This window comes from Anser anser (genome assembly GCF_964211835.1).
Source record: "Anser anser genome assembly, chromosome: 19".
NCBI lineage: Eukaryota > Metazoa > Chordata > Aves > Anseriformes > Anatidae > Anser > Anser anser.
The window spans coordinates 2403267-2421983 of record NC_139740.1 but is presented as its reverse complement, the minus strand read 5'-3'; the positions used below and the strand labels follow the sequence as shown (position 1 = coordinate 2421983).

Here is an 18717-nt window from a genome sequence, read left to right as displayed (position 1 = left end):
CAGATACAGTGACTACAAAGGAATCTGTAAACAAGGCTCATAAAAAAGAGCAATTGTATGGATCAATTTTGTTTTAACAACATGCCTTCACTCCAGATGTAATTTTACAGTTGATCTAAAGACAAACTCTCTTTGGAAATGCCACTAATTAATCTAATTAATGAATGGTTAAGTGCTAATATTCAAGAGAGGAAGATACCTGACCAGCAATCTTGTTTACTTCCTCAAGCTTAATTTTTCATAAGTGAAAATAGGAACTCTGTAAAGCTGGGGAGTGGAAACATTCCTTCAATTTTTCTTAGGCCTTAGATGGGGCTACAAAACAACTAAGGAGGTCCTCAAGGTCCTTTGCTGAATGTGCATCACACCCATAATCATAAGGAAAGTGAAAATCCTGTGATAGGAAGAGTAAACAGATGACATAGGAGGCCATATATATACCTCTACCTGCAAATTTTAGGAGGACTAAGTACTGATGTTTTATGGGCTCATTATTTCCCCAACAGCTTCTTGTCTTAAAGATTAGAATGGGTTTCGTTAAAAGATACACACGACTTTTGTTAAAAGATACATGTCTGTTCTGCAGTATCACTTTCCCTTAGTGAATGTTTTTGACCTTACAGTCAAAGTGATAATTTACTTACACTCCTGCTCCTTCTGTTTTTTTTTTTGCATCACATATTTTTATAGTAATATTCATACACTGACACAGCAGGGACAGGTGGATTTGACCTGTTACTGTTCCTGTAGGTTGTGCATTGTTTTGCAGGGACCCTGTCCCTTGTTCCTTTTAGCACAAATGTTTTTTTACTATCTCATCACGCAACAACTGTTCCACAGAAGGTTTCACAAAATTTCTCACTCGTTTCATAAGAAAAAGTTTTAAATCCTTTGCATTATCAAATAGGCAGAAAAAGACACATCTCTAACATGTCAAGGTGGGAAATGATTCTTAGGTGAAGGAAAAAATAGCTGTTTCACAGAGTGAACAAACAGATGGGCAGACAAAATTAAGACAATACAGCCTTTTCTCTACTCTTTCACCTAACATTATCAAGGTTTCAATTATGTGTTCATGGAGGCAGACTGGCCAGTGCCCAGAATACTGTCCATAGCTAAAACGTGTAACTTATGACTTTCATTTGTAACTGGTAGAACTTCAGACAAGTCTGCTCACCTTCCCAGTGGTCTTGGAAAATGATGTAATGCTGTGAAATAGTCTAACTTAGCAACTGTTTTCATCTCTTTAAGAACTTCTTTAGATTCTTGATTGTATTCTATTTAATTCAATGTTCTGTGTAACAGGAGCATTTGGAATTGCAAGGTTAATTTTATTTATTTCGTAGGTGAGAAATGTAGAATCTTCATCAGTCTGACTCCACCTGCTGATCGAGGTAAATATGTGAATTTTTTTTCTGTAAATATTTTTTTTTCTGATTGTATATTGTTGTACTTCCTATGCTTTTGTGTTCTTTGTGTCTTTTCTCCTATGATTCATTGGCCAAACTATAATTTATCTCTTCCCCTCATATTTCTTTCACAAGATATTAGTGCCAGACAACACTGTCCTATATCCTTAATCTCTTCTGCCACATGATTTCTCCTTATGCCCATATCTCTGCTTTCTGTCTTAACTACTAAGCTGGTACACTTTGCTGAGAGGAAAAAAGGTTGGGATGGTAAACACAGGCAGGTGTTTCACCAGACAGACATATACATAGCTTTATAAAAGGTTGTTTCTAGAATAATTGATACTGCAGTCCTGAAGGATGCCAGTTTTAGTCCCTGGCACAGCAAGACAACAGAGAGCCTCAGCAGCATTTTCTCTCGGTCTTTTCTCTTTAGTTTTCTCTATTACAGCATTCAGTAGCAGTTACTGGTGTGAAGGGACAAGAAAAGTTGCCAAACCTTTCTGTACAGAACAGAACCAAGGGGATCACTGCATCCGCTTTAATAGCCCTGATGCCAACAACAGTAATGCTGTGCAATATATTTGGGAGACAGGAGATGACAAGTTCATTGACCGAAAGTTTCATGCTGGGATCTGGTATTCCTGTGAAGAGATTATAAATGGGGAAGGTGAGTAAAAATATGTACATTTACTTCAGAAATTAATCAGAGGTTTTTTTACTTATTTGGTGTCAGTTTCCTCTTTGCTGCAATATCATGTATGTATTTTAAAGGAAAAAGTATCCCTAAAAAGTTGCTCTACTCTGGAAAGGGGGATCTTAGAGAGTACTTTCTGTTCAATTCCAAAAAAAAAAAATCTAATATTTTCTGTAAAGAACTTTATGGTGACAGATTATAGTACAGATGAAAAACTTCATACACTTCTAGATAAAACAGCAAATTAAATGACTTTAACAGGGAAGTGTTTTATTCTTGCTGATGTTGTTACTCCTCTAGGCAAAAATGAACATATTTGTCTTGAATGATGTCACAGGAGCAACATTAAAAGCATAATATGCTTCTTTAAATATATATATATATATATATAAATGGATTTTCATTTGACCAATTAATTCTGTGAGACCTAAGTTTTTTCATGGATTTCCTCTTAAGCACAGGTATTTTCATTTTCTTACTGTGATCTCACCTTCAATAAAGGGAAGCAGAAGAAGGTTATTTTCACCTTGCTATAACACAGTTTGGAGACTCACTAATCATGAATGGAGGCATTTGACTGAGTTTCACTCTTACTATGTAAATACCAGTGGAATGAATGCAAATTGCCATAAAAGAGAACCTCGAGTTAATTTTGGATCTTTGTGTATGTGAATTGCTTAACTGGTTCAAGAAATAGTGTTTATATTGTAAATCCAAATCAGCACTAGATTTTTCTGATCAGTTCTGATCAGTTTAGCACTGGCGAAACTTCAGAGGAGTCATCAGCTATCTGTGCAACAAAATGAAAATATTTTAACAGTTGACATTCTAGAAGGACCAGTTCTGCCAGAAGATCTTGTACATCATGCAGTTTTAAGGGGGTAAATGTCATAGATCAGAGCAAAATACATCTACCAATGAAGACATCTTTCAGGTGGATATTGCTGCAGATACTGGGGTCATAGAATTGGTCTGTCTGCTATGGCAGTTCTTATTTTCATACATGGTGCAGTTAGCAGCTGAAAAAAATAAAAACAGCAAACCACCCTGTATTTTCAGAGCAGAGCAAAATTAATTCCAAGAGCTTTGTTCAAAACATCTGCACAGGGGTCAAGAGGTCACATGGGTTTGAAAATCAAAGCTTACAGGAAAAAAAAAAAAAGCAGTCAAGCTTATACGAAATTTGTGTGAGCATCAGTCTTGTTGCTGTACGGCAAACAGTTCTTCCTTCACAGGCAGAATGGTATACAATTTTGTAAATTGTTAATTTTCCAGTTCTGACTTTCACAGGTACAACCTTCTGGATAAAAAAAAAAAAATCAAAGCCTTTCTCTAACTTTACCACAAATGTGTGACTCTTTTTCTGCCTTGAAACAGTCTGGAAGGATTCTCTATCTGAGCTCCAGGAGTATGTCCACATACCAGGGACTCTGTGTGTACAAACACACATCAGAAATAGTTTATCGTGGTCATCTTAATTTGTACTTCTATGATAGATTTTTGATTTTCTGCATTCTATTAATCTTTGTCTTTAGATCAATGCAGAATATATCATAATAATTAATTTTATTTTAAATAATTTTTATTTATTATTTTTTAATTTATTTATTTTTATTTTTTAGATGAGAAATGTAGAAGTTTTATCAGTCTAGCTCCAGCTGCTGATCGAGGTAAATATGCAATTTTTAAATATAAATAAAATGTTCCTGATCACATTAACCAATATAAATACTGTATGTTGATCTGAAAGAAAAAAAAAATATTTTAATCCACACAGTTTTTGTCCTTTATTTAGTTTTTAAACTTCAAAATTAAGTCCACATGACTTGAAATATGAGTAAATGTCTTTCAAATCTACTCAATTTGAACAGGAAATTAAAAAAATACATATTTTAATTATGAAAACTGGAAATCAAGATTTCTAAGTTTTTGCCACCTCTCTCCTCAGATCTCCAAATTCAGAGTTAGGAATTTGGGGTTGGCACTATGCTGCCTGGAGAGGGCAGAAGGACAGGTAGCATGTGAACGAGGCCAGGCAATGTGCTGAGGGGACTTGGGAGAGAAGTATTGTGGAAGGAGCCAATCTTGATGACAGTCTGAATCCTCTCCCTGCACCCTACACAGAGCTATAAGGAAGCATTTCCATTCATCAAGGTTTTGTAACCCAAAGATACCTCCTAAAAGCATAGAGTTAGCCTTGTTCTTTCAAAGAACAGTTCCTATTCCTACAACGCATGCTTGCAGATACTATTGAGAGAGCAACCCTCGCATGTAATCCTTATAATTTAGATGGTTAAATCAACCATTTTGGAAGTGATGGGTCCTGAAAAAAAGTCCTCCTTCTTTCCCAGGGGGTTGAAATTGCATATCCAGGATACTGGGACTGGACTACTTTCTGGATCATGTTTTCAACCCCTGGGGAAAAAGGAAGATGATATCTGAAAGCTAGCTCTCCCTCCCTCTATTGCATCTATGTCACTGTACACAAATAATTACAGCTGTTTATAGTATGAGAAGAAAGTATAAATGAAGTATGGTTCTTAGCCACAGAGACATGATCTTCTGAAAGGAAAAGGAGGGGTGGGTTGTGGGCCCTGGCCTGAGAGCAACTCACACATGAAACCACTGGTGGGCACAGAGATGAAATTATCTCTGTGACCAGGAGAGTGGCCACAGGCATCCAAACGTTAGATCAGGGGACCTAATACAGCACCTTGGTGCATGATAAGCACACTGTGAAACTACCCCTGGGCAGTGAAATACTGTGTGGAAATAAAGTCTCTTGTCCTGCACAAAGGAAAACAGAGTTTGTGATCAGCAAAGGTGTATGGCTGCAGCGTGCACAAGACTTGGGATGCATCAGTCTCACTCTTTCTGAATTTATCATCCTTAGACAAGTCAATGTACACAGGTGTTATCACAGTTATCCAGTGCATGTGTAACAATGGCTCACTATTCAAAAATATTTAGATGCAAGTTCCCATAGCTGGGGAAGCCCACACTGCTGGACAATGTAACATCTGGAGTTCCTGAACAAATTTTTTCTTTTTTTTTTTTACTGAGACAAAGATTTGTTTCAGAAATAAACCTTGCCCATGCATAGCCTGGCACAATAATGTAATGACTAAATCCATAGTATTTACTTATAAATTACATCTTAGCAATGTTTCTATTTTTAATTTATGATTGTTAGCATATATATATACCTAGTATATATATGCATATGAGATCACTATTTGAATCTACAAGTAGATGTCTGAGGACATACTAATTTGTTCTTAAGATGGTCTGTGAGGTTCAGCAGTCAGTTGTTGACCAGCTCTTGCTACTGTATGGACACAAGAAGACTGTGCCTGCTCCAGCCAATGGGACATTAGCACGTTAATAATAAAACAGCAGGCTAATAATCTTTCAAAGGAAGATTAACTTCTTGAGTAAGATGTAATCAACAGATATCCAGGGAGAACTGAATTAAGCAATACCCAGAAAGATGAATCTCAGTGAAATCTGGAGAGCGTTTGGGCACGTGAAGGCTTCTCTGTCCAAAAACAAGAGCTTACCTGGTGAGAAGCTAAACACAAAAGGAAGATTTTAGTTAATGACTAGACCCTCAAGCCATGTGGCTGTGCGTGTGGCCTTTGAAGTTTGTTAGCTGAATAACACGGTCTTCTGTTTTGGTATATTCTGGACAGAGCAGCTGTGGTGTCAACAACTACATAACTGGAAATTAATTCTTGCCTTTATGAACATTTATTAAAAATTCTCCCCTTTTTAAAAATGAATTTTGGTTCATGCTAATTTTAGGGTAACTACTGTGTATAAAAAATGTACTGCCTGACCTTGCACCATAAACTTAAGTGTACGGCAGGAGCATGCAAGTGCTCTACTTCTAAATGGCCAAATCTGCAGAGGGAATAATAATTTATGGTGTTGACCATGTGTGTCTTCCTATAGATGTTACAACAGCAACCTCACAGCCTCTGACCATTTTTTTAAGTTTGTGTAAACAATATAAATGAAGAAGAAATAAATGTTGAAAATACTAAATGACTGCTTATAATATCAGTGCTATTAATTTGGTTTTACAGGGGTTTTATGGCTGTCTATTGTAGCAGAGCTACTGTATAACATTTTGCTTCTGACTGGAGTTGTTCTTATGTCAGTAGAAATGTGCTGCTACCGTAGTGTCATTGATGGGCTAAAGATCAACGCCTTTTCTGCAGTAGTCACCGTACTTGCAGGTACAGTATAGGATCTCAATTTATTACATCAAGAAAATTCAACATTGATAGATTTCTAACTGAAGACTAATAACAGTGTCCAGGATTAAAAACTATAACAATACCTATTGAGACACTGTTTCATTTCTCCATGTTACTTCTTAATCCAGTGCTATTTAATCACTAGGACCTAGGCAAATTCAGTTTGGAAGAAACTTCAGAAGATACCCTAGTCCAACCTCCAGCTCAAAGCAGGGTCAGCTCTGAGATCGGACCAGCTTGCTCAGCAGGACTGTATCCAGCTGGATCTTAAAAACCTGCAGACACTTTGGGGAACCTATTCCACTGCTTGTCTGTCCTCGTGGTAAAGAAGTTAATATATCAGTACCTGAGCAATTTGGCCTGAACTCAGCATTGACCGTGCATTGAGCTCTTGAGCTCTGGAGGTTGAAGACTTGCAAAGGTGTCTTCCAGCCTGAACTACCCTGTAATTTTGTCTATGTTAAACAATTGTTACCGAGGAAAGTTGTAGTTAAAAAAAAAAGTGTCTGTGACCTTTCTAGGAAATGTAATCCAATCTTTACTGTTCAAAATGTTAATTCGTGCCAAATATAAAGTCTCTACTGCTACAGTTTTGCATAATTTCTTTTAGGCTCCCACCGGCAACAGAGAGCAGGTCATTTCTTCCTCTTTTTTAGTTAACATTTGCACATCTTCATGTTTCTATCTCAGCTCCCTGTAGGATAGACAGTGGTACCCAAACTCTATGATCTCTGAGAACCTGCTGGAACATCTCCTTTCTTCTGAATGATTTTCTTGAAAGGTGTCTAGGTGGTAAAAAAAAATATGTTTTTTATCACCAATTCTACTAATTACTCAAATTAGTCTCCATTATCTTTCTTGACTAGTGATTTATCAGTACATTCCCTGAAAAACAGTTTTAAAATATTTTCTCTCCTATTGATCAGAGATTTTCTGTATTTTGAACCTCAGCTATAGACTTAACAGTATGATTTTTAACTTGACTAAATAAGCCTACTTTTTCAGAGAAACATTTCTACCTGTATCTCTTGACCCACTGTCAAGTTTATTTTGAAAGAAAGGATAGTAAGCTTTGTTTAGTGATGTAAAGAGCATGATGACCTCTTCCAGCCACTCTGGCAGTGGAAACCCACCGCCTTGGCCAGCAGAGCCTAGCCCAGTGCCTGTAGACCCAAAGTGTCTGCTCAGACCAAGGGACACAGCTGCCTTTCCCCTTTGCAGGTTCAGTCAATAGCGATGCTGAGCATGTGTCCCAGAGACACACAGGACACACACAGACACACAGAGGACACTGACACAGCCACAGACAAGGCACTGCCTTGAACAAGGCAGTCCTCCACAGAGGACTCATATAAAACATAAACACAGACAGCTGAGTCCCTTTTCTCATCTTGGGCTGGCACAGGACCAGTGCAGTCACACACACAGCACTCTCTAGGTTTGCAAGCACACACACACTCATGGGTCTCCAAGTACAGCCCCTCTATCTGTCCGGCATGCCAGTCTAGATCCCTGACCCCCTTACCCATTTCATGGCTCCCCTCTTCACTGGCTGGTCCAGCTTGATGCTTGCAGCAAACATGCAGTTCTCGCACACATTCCAGCTTTGCAATGTCCCTGGATGAACCAGCATTGACTCTCCACTCTCCTTACACCTCAGCCCAAACCTGAGGTCCCGCTGAACTTGCTGACTGGTTTAGCTTGAAGTCTGCTGGTGAATGCACATGGACAACCTCCCTACATCCGGTTGTCTGTGCATTCAGCCCCCCAGCAGCCAACACCAGGCATACAGGCTGTGATGCACTGCCCCATTTTAGCTGCCAGTGCAGAACCTGGCACTCACCACACCCACGTCAGCCCCCTTCCTTTCCCTCTCCCTGCTATCCCCAGTGGTTGGTTTGGGAACACACACTGCTCCTGCCCCAGTGGCTGGGAGTAGAAGAGCCTATTCACTCCAGCAGGTGCACTGGGACCCTACAGGTCCCAGTAGCTGACACTGTAGGCCAGGACACCCACAACCCCAGCCTAACTCCAGTAGCTGCCACTAAATTCAACTCAGACTGGCCTCCAAGTAGCTGGTACTTAATCCTTTCAAGTCATATATGCACAAATATACATGCCTACAGTCACATTTGTCTCTGCTGATAGTTGTTTTTGGGAACATATATCATTCTTGCTTCAGTGCCTGGTAGTGAAGGACCCCCACAGGCTCCAGTAGCTGGCACCACAGGTCAGGGGCATCCATACCCTTGCTCTGACTCCAGTTGCTGGCACTCGGTTCATTCACACTGGTCCCCCCAGTAGCTGGCACCTGGGGCTCAAAGTCTGTAGGACCCTCCCTAGAAGCAGAGAGCTATGGCGCCTCCAGCTACTGACATTAGGACTGACACTCACTTCCGTAGCTAGCACCACGGACAGGGATGCCTGATCTCCTGGCCTGACACCAATAGCTGGCACCAAATTTCACTCACACATACAGACCTCCCCTGTAGCTGGCACTTAGTCTTTGCAGACCACATACAGACAGCATAGAGAGTGTAAATACACAGAGAGATACATAAGAAAAAGCTTTAATATGAAAAGAAGGTAGGACAGACTGTGGTGATCAGATGCAGGGCTCTGCCAGACAAGTGCACTTGACTGACCCAATTTCACACACAGCCCGACTACAGTCTGCACCACCCCCCACCCTTTTGCTACTCACTGGTTCTCCTTCCCATGCACATACCCTCATGTGTTTGCAGAGCTTTACCAATCCCACACCCCTCCCAGTCCAGAGCCCCTTGGTCTAAAGGAACATCAGTTGCAAAGTCCCAGTTGACCTTCTTGAAGTGGCACCTGTAGTTTCTTGGTAGCTAATCAGTTAGAGTGACTGAGAGGTTTGTTTCTTGTCATTGTCTCCATATTTGCTTTGTCAGGTCTGTGTCTTGGTATACTTTGTTTTCTGGTTTCCACCTTTTCTATTAGTTTCCCAGTTGACAATCTCCTCCATCAGATATTCTTGCTGGAATAAATGTTTTCGTATTCTCACATGCCCTTATCAATGAATCTGACTGACCAGGTTTGGTTTCTATCACTGCCTCCCATATAATTTGTCAGTCAGGTTTGTGTTCCTATATGTTCTTGTGTATAGCTTCCTTCCTTTCTTATTATCCCTTGTTGCACTGAGAAAAGGTCAGGAGGAGGCTTACACAGCAAGATTTTACTGGATACTGTTTACTTCAGGTGTTCCTTGATTTTAAACATTTCTTGAGACAATACAAAGTTGAAGAACACGTCTTAGTTGTTTAACTTATATATAAATCTCTTGTAAATATAAACCGAATCTAGTTGCCTTATCAAAGAAAGTGTTTAAAGTTTCCTTCACTCTAATCTGAAATGAAGATGCAGTTTCTTATAATGACACGTTCTTTATTCTAGCACAAAAATGTAAATTAAAATTCAGCTACTGGAAATTGTAGCTACATAATTCTAACTATTTTGAAAACACACATTTTAAGAAAAGAGTTACAGTATTTAACCATTGTGTGCCAGTGTTTGAGTTCCCTCAGTCTTTAGCTCAGACTGTATAAAATGTATAATGCATGTTCTAACTGATGTAGAATATGTTGACTTAAAAAAAGAGTCATAGTGTGAAATTTTATTCTTATACAAGAGCTAAAAGGAGGGAACTCCAGTGAAAGATCTCATGTTCACACTCCAGTTTATACATCTCTAGGCAGCCAGACTGGAGTATTTAGGAGAGATATTTGTTGTAACTCAGAAATGACTATGATATGTCATCTTTCTGGTGAGAAATGAACAACTCTTATGGTTGGACCAGATGATTTTGGAGGTCTTTTCCAACCTTAATGATTCAATAACTGGCCTCAGTCCTCTAATCCCCACATCTACAGCTGAACATCTTTCTTCATACAGTTTATTAAGGAATGTGGTATCAGGGTGTCAGCTAACTACTGAAGTTGTGTTTCGCACTATGAAGCCCTCTGGATTTATACTGCATAGAAGGGCTGTCTTGATTGCCTATTGATGGTGTTTCAAGAAGTACCAGTGTTTCAGGGAAGGGCACTTCCTAGTGACTACTGAAGACAGATCATGGTTAGTCCTCACTTTTTATGAACTAGACTGAGAGCCTCTGTGCACTAGTAATCGCTTTGTTTTGTAAGAATTCATGAAAAAGATCTACTTTGGGAACACCTAACAAATTGGGTCTTGTGAGTTTGGTGGGGGACTGTCTGCTCTGAGAAGCTCATGTATGTTAGACAGTGGGATGTTTGATAATTTCAAGATCATTATGGATTTGTAAATGTAGCTAGGAACAAAAAAAAAAAACAAAACAGAATTTCATAGGGAAGTTCACTGCTGGAAAATAAAATGTTAATGGACACCAGACACCCTTAGGCTTATGAAGAGACCTTGTAGGAATTTTGAAAATTAAATTATTAAATATGCTACTTTCACAATTGAGCCTTTCAATATTTTTTAATAGTCATTTAGTGCTCTTCAATTTTTCATTCACCTCAATAATGTTGATAAATCTTGTTGCATTTAATGTACTGCAAAAGCGCAGGTACAAGCATTACAAAGGTACAAGCATTACAAAGGTAATGCTTGTGCCTTTGAAAATCTTTCCACTGAAAGACAGGAAAATGAGGGAAAAGTGACCTATGAAATGCAACTGAGTGAGACTTTGTTGTTATAGAATCATAGAATATCCCCAGTTGGAAGGGACCCGTAAGGATCATCAAGTCCAACTCCTGGCACCGCACAGGTCTGCCCAAAAGTTTAGACCATGTGACTAAGTGCACAGTCCAATCTCTTCTTAAATTCAGACAGGCTTGGTGCAGCGACTACTTCCCTGGGGAGCCTGTTCCAGCGTGCAACCACCCTCTCGGTGAAGAACCTCTTCCTGATGTCAAGCCTAAACTTCCCCTGCCTCAGCTTAACACCGTTCCCGCGGGTCCTGTCACTGGTGATAACACAGAATAGGTCACCTGCCTCTCCACTCCCCCTCGTGAGGAAATTGTAGACCATGATGAGGTCCCCCCTCAGCCTCCTCTTCTCCAGGCTGAACAGGCCCAGTGACCTCAGCCGTTCCTCATATCTCTTCCCCTCTAGGCTCTTCACCATCTTCGTCGCCCTCCTCTGGACACTCTCCAACAGTTTAATGTCCTTTTTGCACTGTGGTGCCCAGAACTGCACACAGTACTCGAGGTGAGGCCTCACCAGCACAGAGTAGAGCGGGACAATCACTTCCCTCGACCAACTAGCAATGCCGTGCTCGATGCATCCCATGATACGGTTGGCCCTCCTGGCTGCCAGGGCACACTGCTGGCTCATACTCAACTTGCTGTCAGCCACAACCCCCAGACCCCTCTCTGCAGGGCTGCTCTCCAGTGTCTCATCGCCCAGTCTGTACGTATAGCCAGGGTTGCCCCGTCACAGGTGCAGGACCCGGCACTTGCTTTTGTTAAACTTCATGTGGTTGGTGATCGCCCAGCTCTCCAATCTGTCCAGATCTCTCTGCAAGGCCTTTACACCCTCATCCGAGTCCACAACTCCTCCAAGTTTGGTGTCGTTGGCAAATTTGCTCAGAACACCTTCTAGTCCTACATCCATATCATTTATAAAAACTTTGAAGAGGACTGGCCCTAAAATGGAGCCTTGAGGGACCCCACTAGTGACCATCCACCAGCCAGATGTGGCCCCATTTACAACAACCCTTTGAGCCCTGCCCGTCAGCCAATTGCTCACCCATCGTATGATTTTGTTTAGCTGTATGCTGGACATTTTGTCCAATAGGATCCTATGGGAAACCGTGTCAAAAGCTTTGCTGAAGTCCAAAAAGATCACATCAGCTGGTTTCCCTTGATCGACTAGATGGGTGATCTTATCATAAAAGGAAATCAAATTTGTTAGGCAGGACCTACCCCTCATGAACCCATGTTGGCTGGGACCAATGACTGCATTGTCCCTCAGGTGCGCTTCAATAACTTCAAGGATGATACTCTCCATAATTTTACCAGGCACTGACGTGAGACTGACAGGCCTGTAATTGCTAGGGTCTTCTTTCTTACCCTTCTTGAAAATTGGCACAACATTTGCCAGCTTCCAGTCCAATGGGAACCAGATTCCTCACCAGATTCCCAAGATCGTTCAAAAATAATTGAGAGGTCCCACAATGACATCTGCCAGCTCTTTAAGCACCCTGGGATGAATCCCATCCGGACCCATGGACTTGTATGGATCCAGGTGCAGCAGCAAATCCTGCACACGTTCAGGGTCGGTTGGGAGTTTGTCATTCCCACCATCATGGTCCTCCAGCTCAGGGTACCCTGGGTCCCGAAGCCCATCATCAGCGTTGAAGACAGAGGCAAAGAAGGCACTAAACGTCTCTGCTTTGCCTATGTCATTGTCTGTGAGGAGACCTTCCCCATCTAGTAGCAGACCTATGTTTTCTTTGGTTCTCCTTTTTCTGTTCACATATCTAAAAAAAACTTTTTTATTGTCTCCCACAGACATGGCCGGTTTCAACTCTAGTTGGGCTTTGGCCACACGAATTTTCTCCCTACAAACAGGAACAGCATCCCTTTATTCCTTCCTCGTCGCCTGACCCTCCTTCCAGCAGCCGTACATTTTCTTTTTTCGCCTTAGCTCCAGTAGAAGATCCCTGGTCAGCCAGGCCAGCCTTCTGCCCCGCTTGCCTGACTTCCGATATTTTGGAATTGCCTGATCTTGAGCTTTTAGGAGGCAGTGCTTAAAGATCGACCAGCACTGATGGACGCCAATGCCTTCAAAAGCAGTTTCCCAGGGGACCTTGCTGACTAGTTCCCTGAGCAGCCTGAAGTCTGCTTTCCCCGTATCCAGGGTTGAAGTTTTGGTGACAGTTTTCCTTCTGTCACCATAAATTCTAAACTCAACCACTTCATGGTCATTATGACCGAGACGGCTGCCAGTTGCCACGTCTCCCACAAGACCCTCTCTGTTCTCCAGCAACAGATCTAGGAGGGCACCTTTATTGGTTGGCTCTCTTAGCACCTGCACCAAGAAGTTATCATTGAGGTGCTTTATGAACCTCCTGGACTTGCTCGTGTCAGCCGTGTGGTGACCCCAGTTGACGTCTGTCAAGTTGAAATCCCCCATAAGGACAAGGGGAGTCGATCTCGAGGCATCTCTTAGTTCTGCAAAGAATAATTCATCAGCGTTGTCGTCCTGGCCAAGGGGTCTGTAATAGACTCCCACAACGACATCCCCTTTATTTGTTTGTCCCTTAATCCTTACCCAGAGGCTCTCAACTTTGCCATCGCCAACTTGAAGTTCCACACAGTCCAGCCCATTCTTCACATACATCGCCACCCCGCCACCTCGCCTACCCTGCCTGTCCCTCCTGAAGAGCCTGTAACCATCTATTGCAACACACCAGCCACAGGACTCATCCCACCAGGGATGGTTGTTATGGCTGATTCCTGCTTAGGGCTGAATTACTAAGTACCAGGTTTTCAGATGGTGATAACAAATAACCTTCTTGTTTTTCAAAATCTAAGGACTGCATGTCCCACTGCTCCCATAGATTCTCAAAGCATACAAAATAGGTGTAAAAGGATTGTACTAGTGGTTGTACTGGTAACTTGATGAGACATAAATACACCTAGATGACGTCTAGTATTTTTCAGTGTCTTACAGATTCTTTGTAAAATATTCTTTAGGAGTTCAATGGACAACTGCAATAAATTGACAAAGAAGACTGTCATCAGTTTCTAATATTCTTTCATTATATTTTTTAGGTCTTCTGGGCATGGTTGCTCACATGATGTACACAACTGTATTTCAAATGACTGTAAATCTTGGTCCTGAAGACTGGAGACCTCACACATGGGATTATGGCTGGTCCTTTTGGTACTTATTGGTTTACATTTGGTTCTTCCATTACATTTCAGTCACTTCATCCTATATTCAAGGAATTTATATCTACTATAATGAATGAATCTAACTTATTTCAGTCCTGGGAACGCAGTTCAATATTTAGCTGTTTTTGTCCAAATTCAGTAGTCTTAGATTATTACATAAAATGTATAAGCATGTGAATTTTGCATTTATCATCCTTTAGACAGTACATAGGCCTCTGACTGTTCTGCATGAAGCAGAGGTTCTCTTCCACACACATCAGATTACCAATTTTTATAAGACCCAGGTTTGGTACCTTTGTTTCTCAGGAAGACTGCCTTGTATAAGTTACTTAAAACTCTGCTGGCCTTATCCATTTAGGATTAACATTTCTTTAGGATGTGTATGCCTCAGGTTGTTGTATTTGGAACATTTCAGTCAAAATTATTCAAATTTTTAAGAACAGACTTGGGTAAAAATACATTTTTTTTGACCCTGTAAATAATTGCATCATTTTCTGGGGAGGTCTAGTGAATTTATTAAAAAAGAGGACTATTAAATGGATTTTCTCTATAGGGATGTCTTTATTGTGCCTTTGAAAATCCATTCAAATTTGATCAATAATGAGCATTTGAATGTTCAGATGACACTAGCTGGAAACAGCCATCATTTTCCCAGCCATAACTGAGACAAATAGGAACAACTGTATTTGGTTAACTCAGATGTCCATCAGGCCCAATCATTTGGGTCACTATAGCAGAGCTCAGGCTGATTGTCTACATATCAGTTCTGACAGCTGAGCTGCTACTATCACCAACATTATCACATCTACCACTTCTGCCACTACAGTCAGCTTTCCCCCTCCTGAGCACCTGCACTTTCACCATATGGCACATACTGAGCAGCTGAGGATTTCACAGCTGCCTTCTAGTTACTCTGTGTAGCCTGGACCACTGAATGCCCAAAGAAATGCTTGTACCATCACAAGACTTTCCAAGCCATCAGTACCTGCATACAGAAAGACATTGCGGAAGATGGTGTCTCTGTTGTATTTTTTTTCTAATCATTGGCATGCTCCTCTTTTCTATCAAGATTCACATTCTTTCCTTTATTCAGCCTAAATGGTAGCTATGTCACCCTGTTTGATAATCTAAGAAGAAAATAAAACCATACATAGAGGTGCCTCACTTCCTCCCTCCAGTTGTCTTGCTTGGTTTCTTTCCTCTTATCTCCTTCCATGTGTAATATTGTCTCTCTTCTGATAACCTACATTTAGACCTCCCTTATTATTGCATAACCCTTTATCTCCAGCCTTCCATAAGTACTCTCCCAATGACTGCATGGGAAAGTCAAAAGTTGTTTTTTTTTTTTTAAAAAAAAGAAAACAAAGTAAACATGAAAGTAAAAGGGGAAGGTTTCTAACACTATTTATGCAAGGAAAGAGGACAGATGTCAAAACATGGGCATTCATGATTATAACTAACACTCCATTTCTAATCACCCTGGCATCCACTTGTGGCCAACAATGTCACCAAGACCATGACAGGGACATGGACAGGCAATGTCACAGGAAAAGACTTTACTCCTTTACCACTGGGAACTTCTTAACATCACCTTCCTAACAGCCGAGGAAAACAGGGAATCAGGCCAATGGCAGCAGCTTTTCATCTCAACCACCAGACTCAGGGGAGCAGCTATGCCTACAAGAACTCTTTATCTTCTGTCATGGATCTTCCACCTGATACAGATTCCCCCTCTCCACATCCAGTTGATGTGGCCACAATTTTTCTTCCACCTGGCTCAGAAGGCATGAAGACCTTTTTCCTTCAAAGCACAGGAATTGGTAGTGACGGGTAGGCTCAGTCTCTGGTGGCCCTGAATGTCTTTTCAATAAATCTCTTCATATTTCTCTTTCTATGCTTTGGTAGCTTTCCTGGAGGTTGGAAGATATTTCTGTTATTGGTGAGTCTTTTGGTCTCCTTGTGTTTCTCACATCAAGGCATCCTTACATCATTTTCTCTCTAAAGAGTTGCCCTGTTCTAAATTCCTAAAACATACCTCAAATGGGATACTCTGCAGTGATAGGAAAATAATAATCCAGATGAGCTTCTATCTGTATTTATTTTTTCCAGAGGAATGACTAGTTACTTCTTTAATAGTTACTCTTTTTCCAGTTGACCTGATTGATCTCCCCTTCACCATTGGTCTCTGAGCAGAGTTCAAACTGAATTAACTTCTTGAAGCTAAATTTCCACTGCAGCCAAACTCCTCTTTATCCTCTGCCTCTCTCAGTGACATGACTTTGCTCATGTCCTTCCTTGGTTCTCCTTAGTAGATGTTTCTTTTCCACACTGTTTATGGAAAAGCAAAAGTTCTGGTGAAAACCTTGAAGAATCCCACTGATAACTTCTTTGCATAGTCAAAAGAAAAAAATTACTCCTGTCCTTTGTTTTGTATATTTTAACACAGCATTGGTCTATAGGAGCACCTGTTCATAAGAGCTTAATTTCATTCAGTCTTTGGTAAGAGGCCTTTTTAAAAGTTTTCTTGAAATCAGTTTGTTCCCTTTATTTCACTGGGTCCTTCAAAGGGCTCTAACAGATTGATTAGGAAGAGCATCTTTAACAAAAGCTGTGCATGAAACATGAAGTATCAGTTATATAAATTTGACTACTAAAGCTACAGTGCTTCAATTATTCAGCCAAAACGCCTGCTACATGAGTCAGGCCTACTGCAGATCTGCCACCTTCATCTAATCTCAGGGGCTAAAACTTGGTGTCGTTGCTGCCATCTTCAATTCCTCTCTAACATGGTTGTCCTAAGCCATAGGTTACATATAACCATAGGTAGGTCTGCTGTCCCATCTGCGCTTGGTTTGAATGATGAAGCATTCTGTCTGCTTCTGCTGGCTTTTCCCTATTCTTGCTATTTCTTTGTTACAAGAACACTTCCACTTATCCTCAGATTTGAGACAGTAATTCAGGGTATAGTTTGGCTGACTTCAGGAGAAAATATAGCTTAAGCTGCTCCCCCTTCTTCCTGTTTCTAGAGGTCCTACATATCTACGTGCCATAATCCACTGCTCTCAAACTCTCTCAACACATCTGGATGTCTGATTACCCTGGAAACCAATCTTGGCTAAAAATAACACTCAAAAAGAAAAAAGAAATAAAGAAGGAAAGAGTTATTTAAAAAAAACATAAATGAGTTCATTGAACTACAGCAAGGATATGGGAACAAACAGCTATGAGGCAAAGGGTAAATTAACAAGAGTTTCTTAAACTGATTTCTCCACTGATGGACACATTTCATTTGATTATCCTGACCTTGCCATGTTAAGAAGGACTCTGGTAAGTTTCTCCACTGTAAACTCCAATTCATTCTACTGTGACCATACTTTTTCATGCTAATTTTACACCTCTGGCATGTGTTGCCCACTCAGTGGTGCAGACATATCCTGCATCTTTAGTAAATTGTACCATCTTTTTAATATTTCTGGATAACTGGATCACATTATTTCTCAGTGGCACCTGTGAGATTTTTAGACTCAGTAACTGCACCTTTCAATTTTTTTTTAAGCATTCTCATTTTTACTCAATTCCTCTTACTGATATTGAACTCTAAACAGAGTAAACAGAGGAATTAGAGTTAGGGTTTCATTAAACAAGAATATTAAATGTGAATGTTACAAGCGTTATAGAGAGGTCCACTCTGTAAGTCGGTTATGTGGATGGTCATTAACCAAAGGTCTTTCTTCCTCCCTGACCATGCTCCTCTTTCCATAATATAAACCAATGCATTCACTTGTGTGCATTATTTTCAAAAATAAACTTGAAGATCTTGGATATGAAAATGTTCTGCTAATTTCTAATAAATCTTTTTGTTTATAGCCTCGCATGGGCTTCCTTCGCTTGCTGTATGGCTGCAGCTGTCACCACTATTAACAAATATACAAAAACTATTTTGGAATTCAAGCACAAAAGAAAAACACTGGAAAGGAGCTTAAAGATTAAATACAAGTTTCCAGATCACGCAGCTCCAGAGAAAGCTTGCAATGTGTATGTGAACTCTTTTCACAACACTACAGAGGACCCTGCACACCCAGTAAAAGACTTGCATCACCTGGCCACTATTTCAGTTCTGTAAATTTGAACCATATCTCAAGACACCCTGTGAATCATAATATTAGATCAGAATGAAATAGTATTAACTAATAAAATGTACATTTGTGTTGCATTAAATATTTTTCTTAATAATGATAATAATAAAAAAGATATTCCCATGGATGTTTCAAGGAAGTCTTAGTGTGGGAAAAGCAGATCCAGGTGTTGTAGTTCAGAAAAAAAAAAAAAACAATGATACAAGTTCTCCACTGCTCTGATTTTTAAGCAGTCTAAATGCTAATATAAGGTATGTGAGTTTGTTAGTATTTCAGAGCACTATGGATTTCTCCTATTTTTTTATT

At 40.4% G+C, this 18717-nt stretch overlaps 1 protein-coding gene across 1 annotated transcript; it reads left to right on the top strand.

The window, feature by feature from the left end:
- Nucleotides 1-1611: 1611 nt before the first annotated feature.
- Nucleotides 1612-18493, top strand: GSG1L2 (GSG1 like 2). The gene is made up of 5 exons (XM_083804830.1): nucleotides 1612-2079; nucleotides 3729-3776; nucleotides 6195-6347; nucleotides 14153-14264; nucleotides 18143-18493. Exons 1-5 carry the CDS (start codon nucleotides 1770-1772, stop codon nucleotides 18396-18398), a joined length of 879 nt encoding a protein of 292 aa, XP_083660956.1. The 5' UTR covers nucleotides 1612-1769; the 3' UTR covers nucleotides 18399-18493.
- The last annotated feature ends 224 nt before the right edge of the window (nucleotides 18494-18717 follow it).

Excerpts from the sequence above, each read along its gene's own strand:
- GSG1L2 (XM_083804830.1), top strand. The coding sequence starts at position 1,770 with ATGCCAGTTTTAGTCCCTGGCACAGCAAGACAACAGAGAGCCTCAGCA. Across the intron at positions 3,777-6,194 it reads AGCTCCAGCTGCTGATCGAG|GGGTTTTATGGCTGTCTATT; the intron begins GTAAATATGCAA and ends TTGGTTTTACAG. Across the intron at positions 6,348-14,152 it reads AGTAGTCACCGTACTTGCAG|GTCTTCTGGGCATGGTTGCT; the intron begins GTACAGTATAGG and ends TATATTTTTTAG.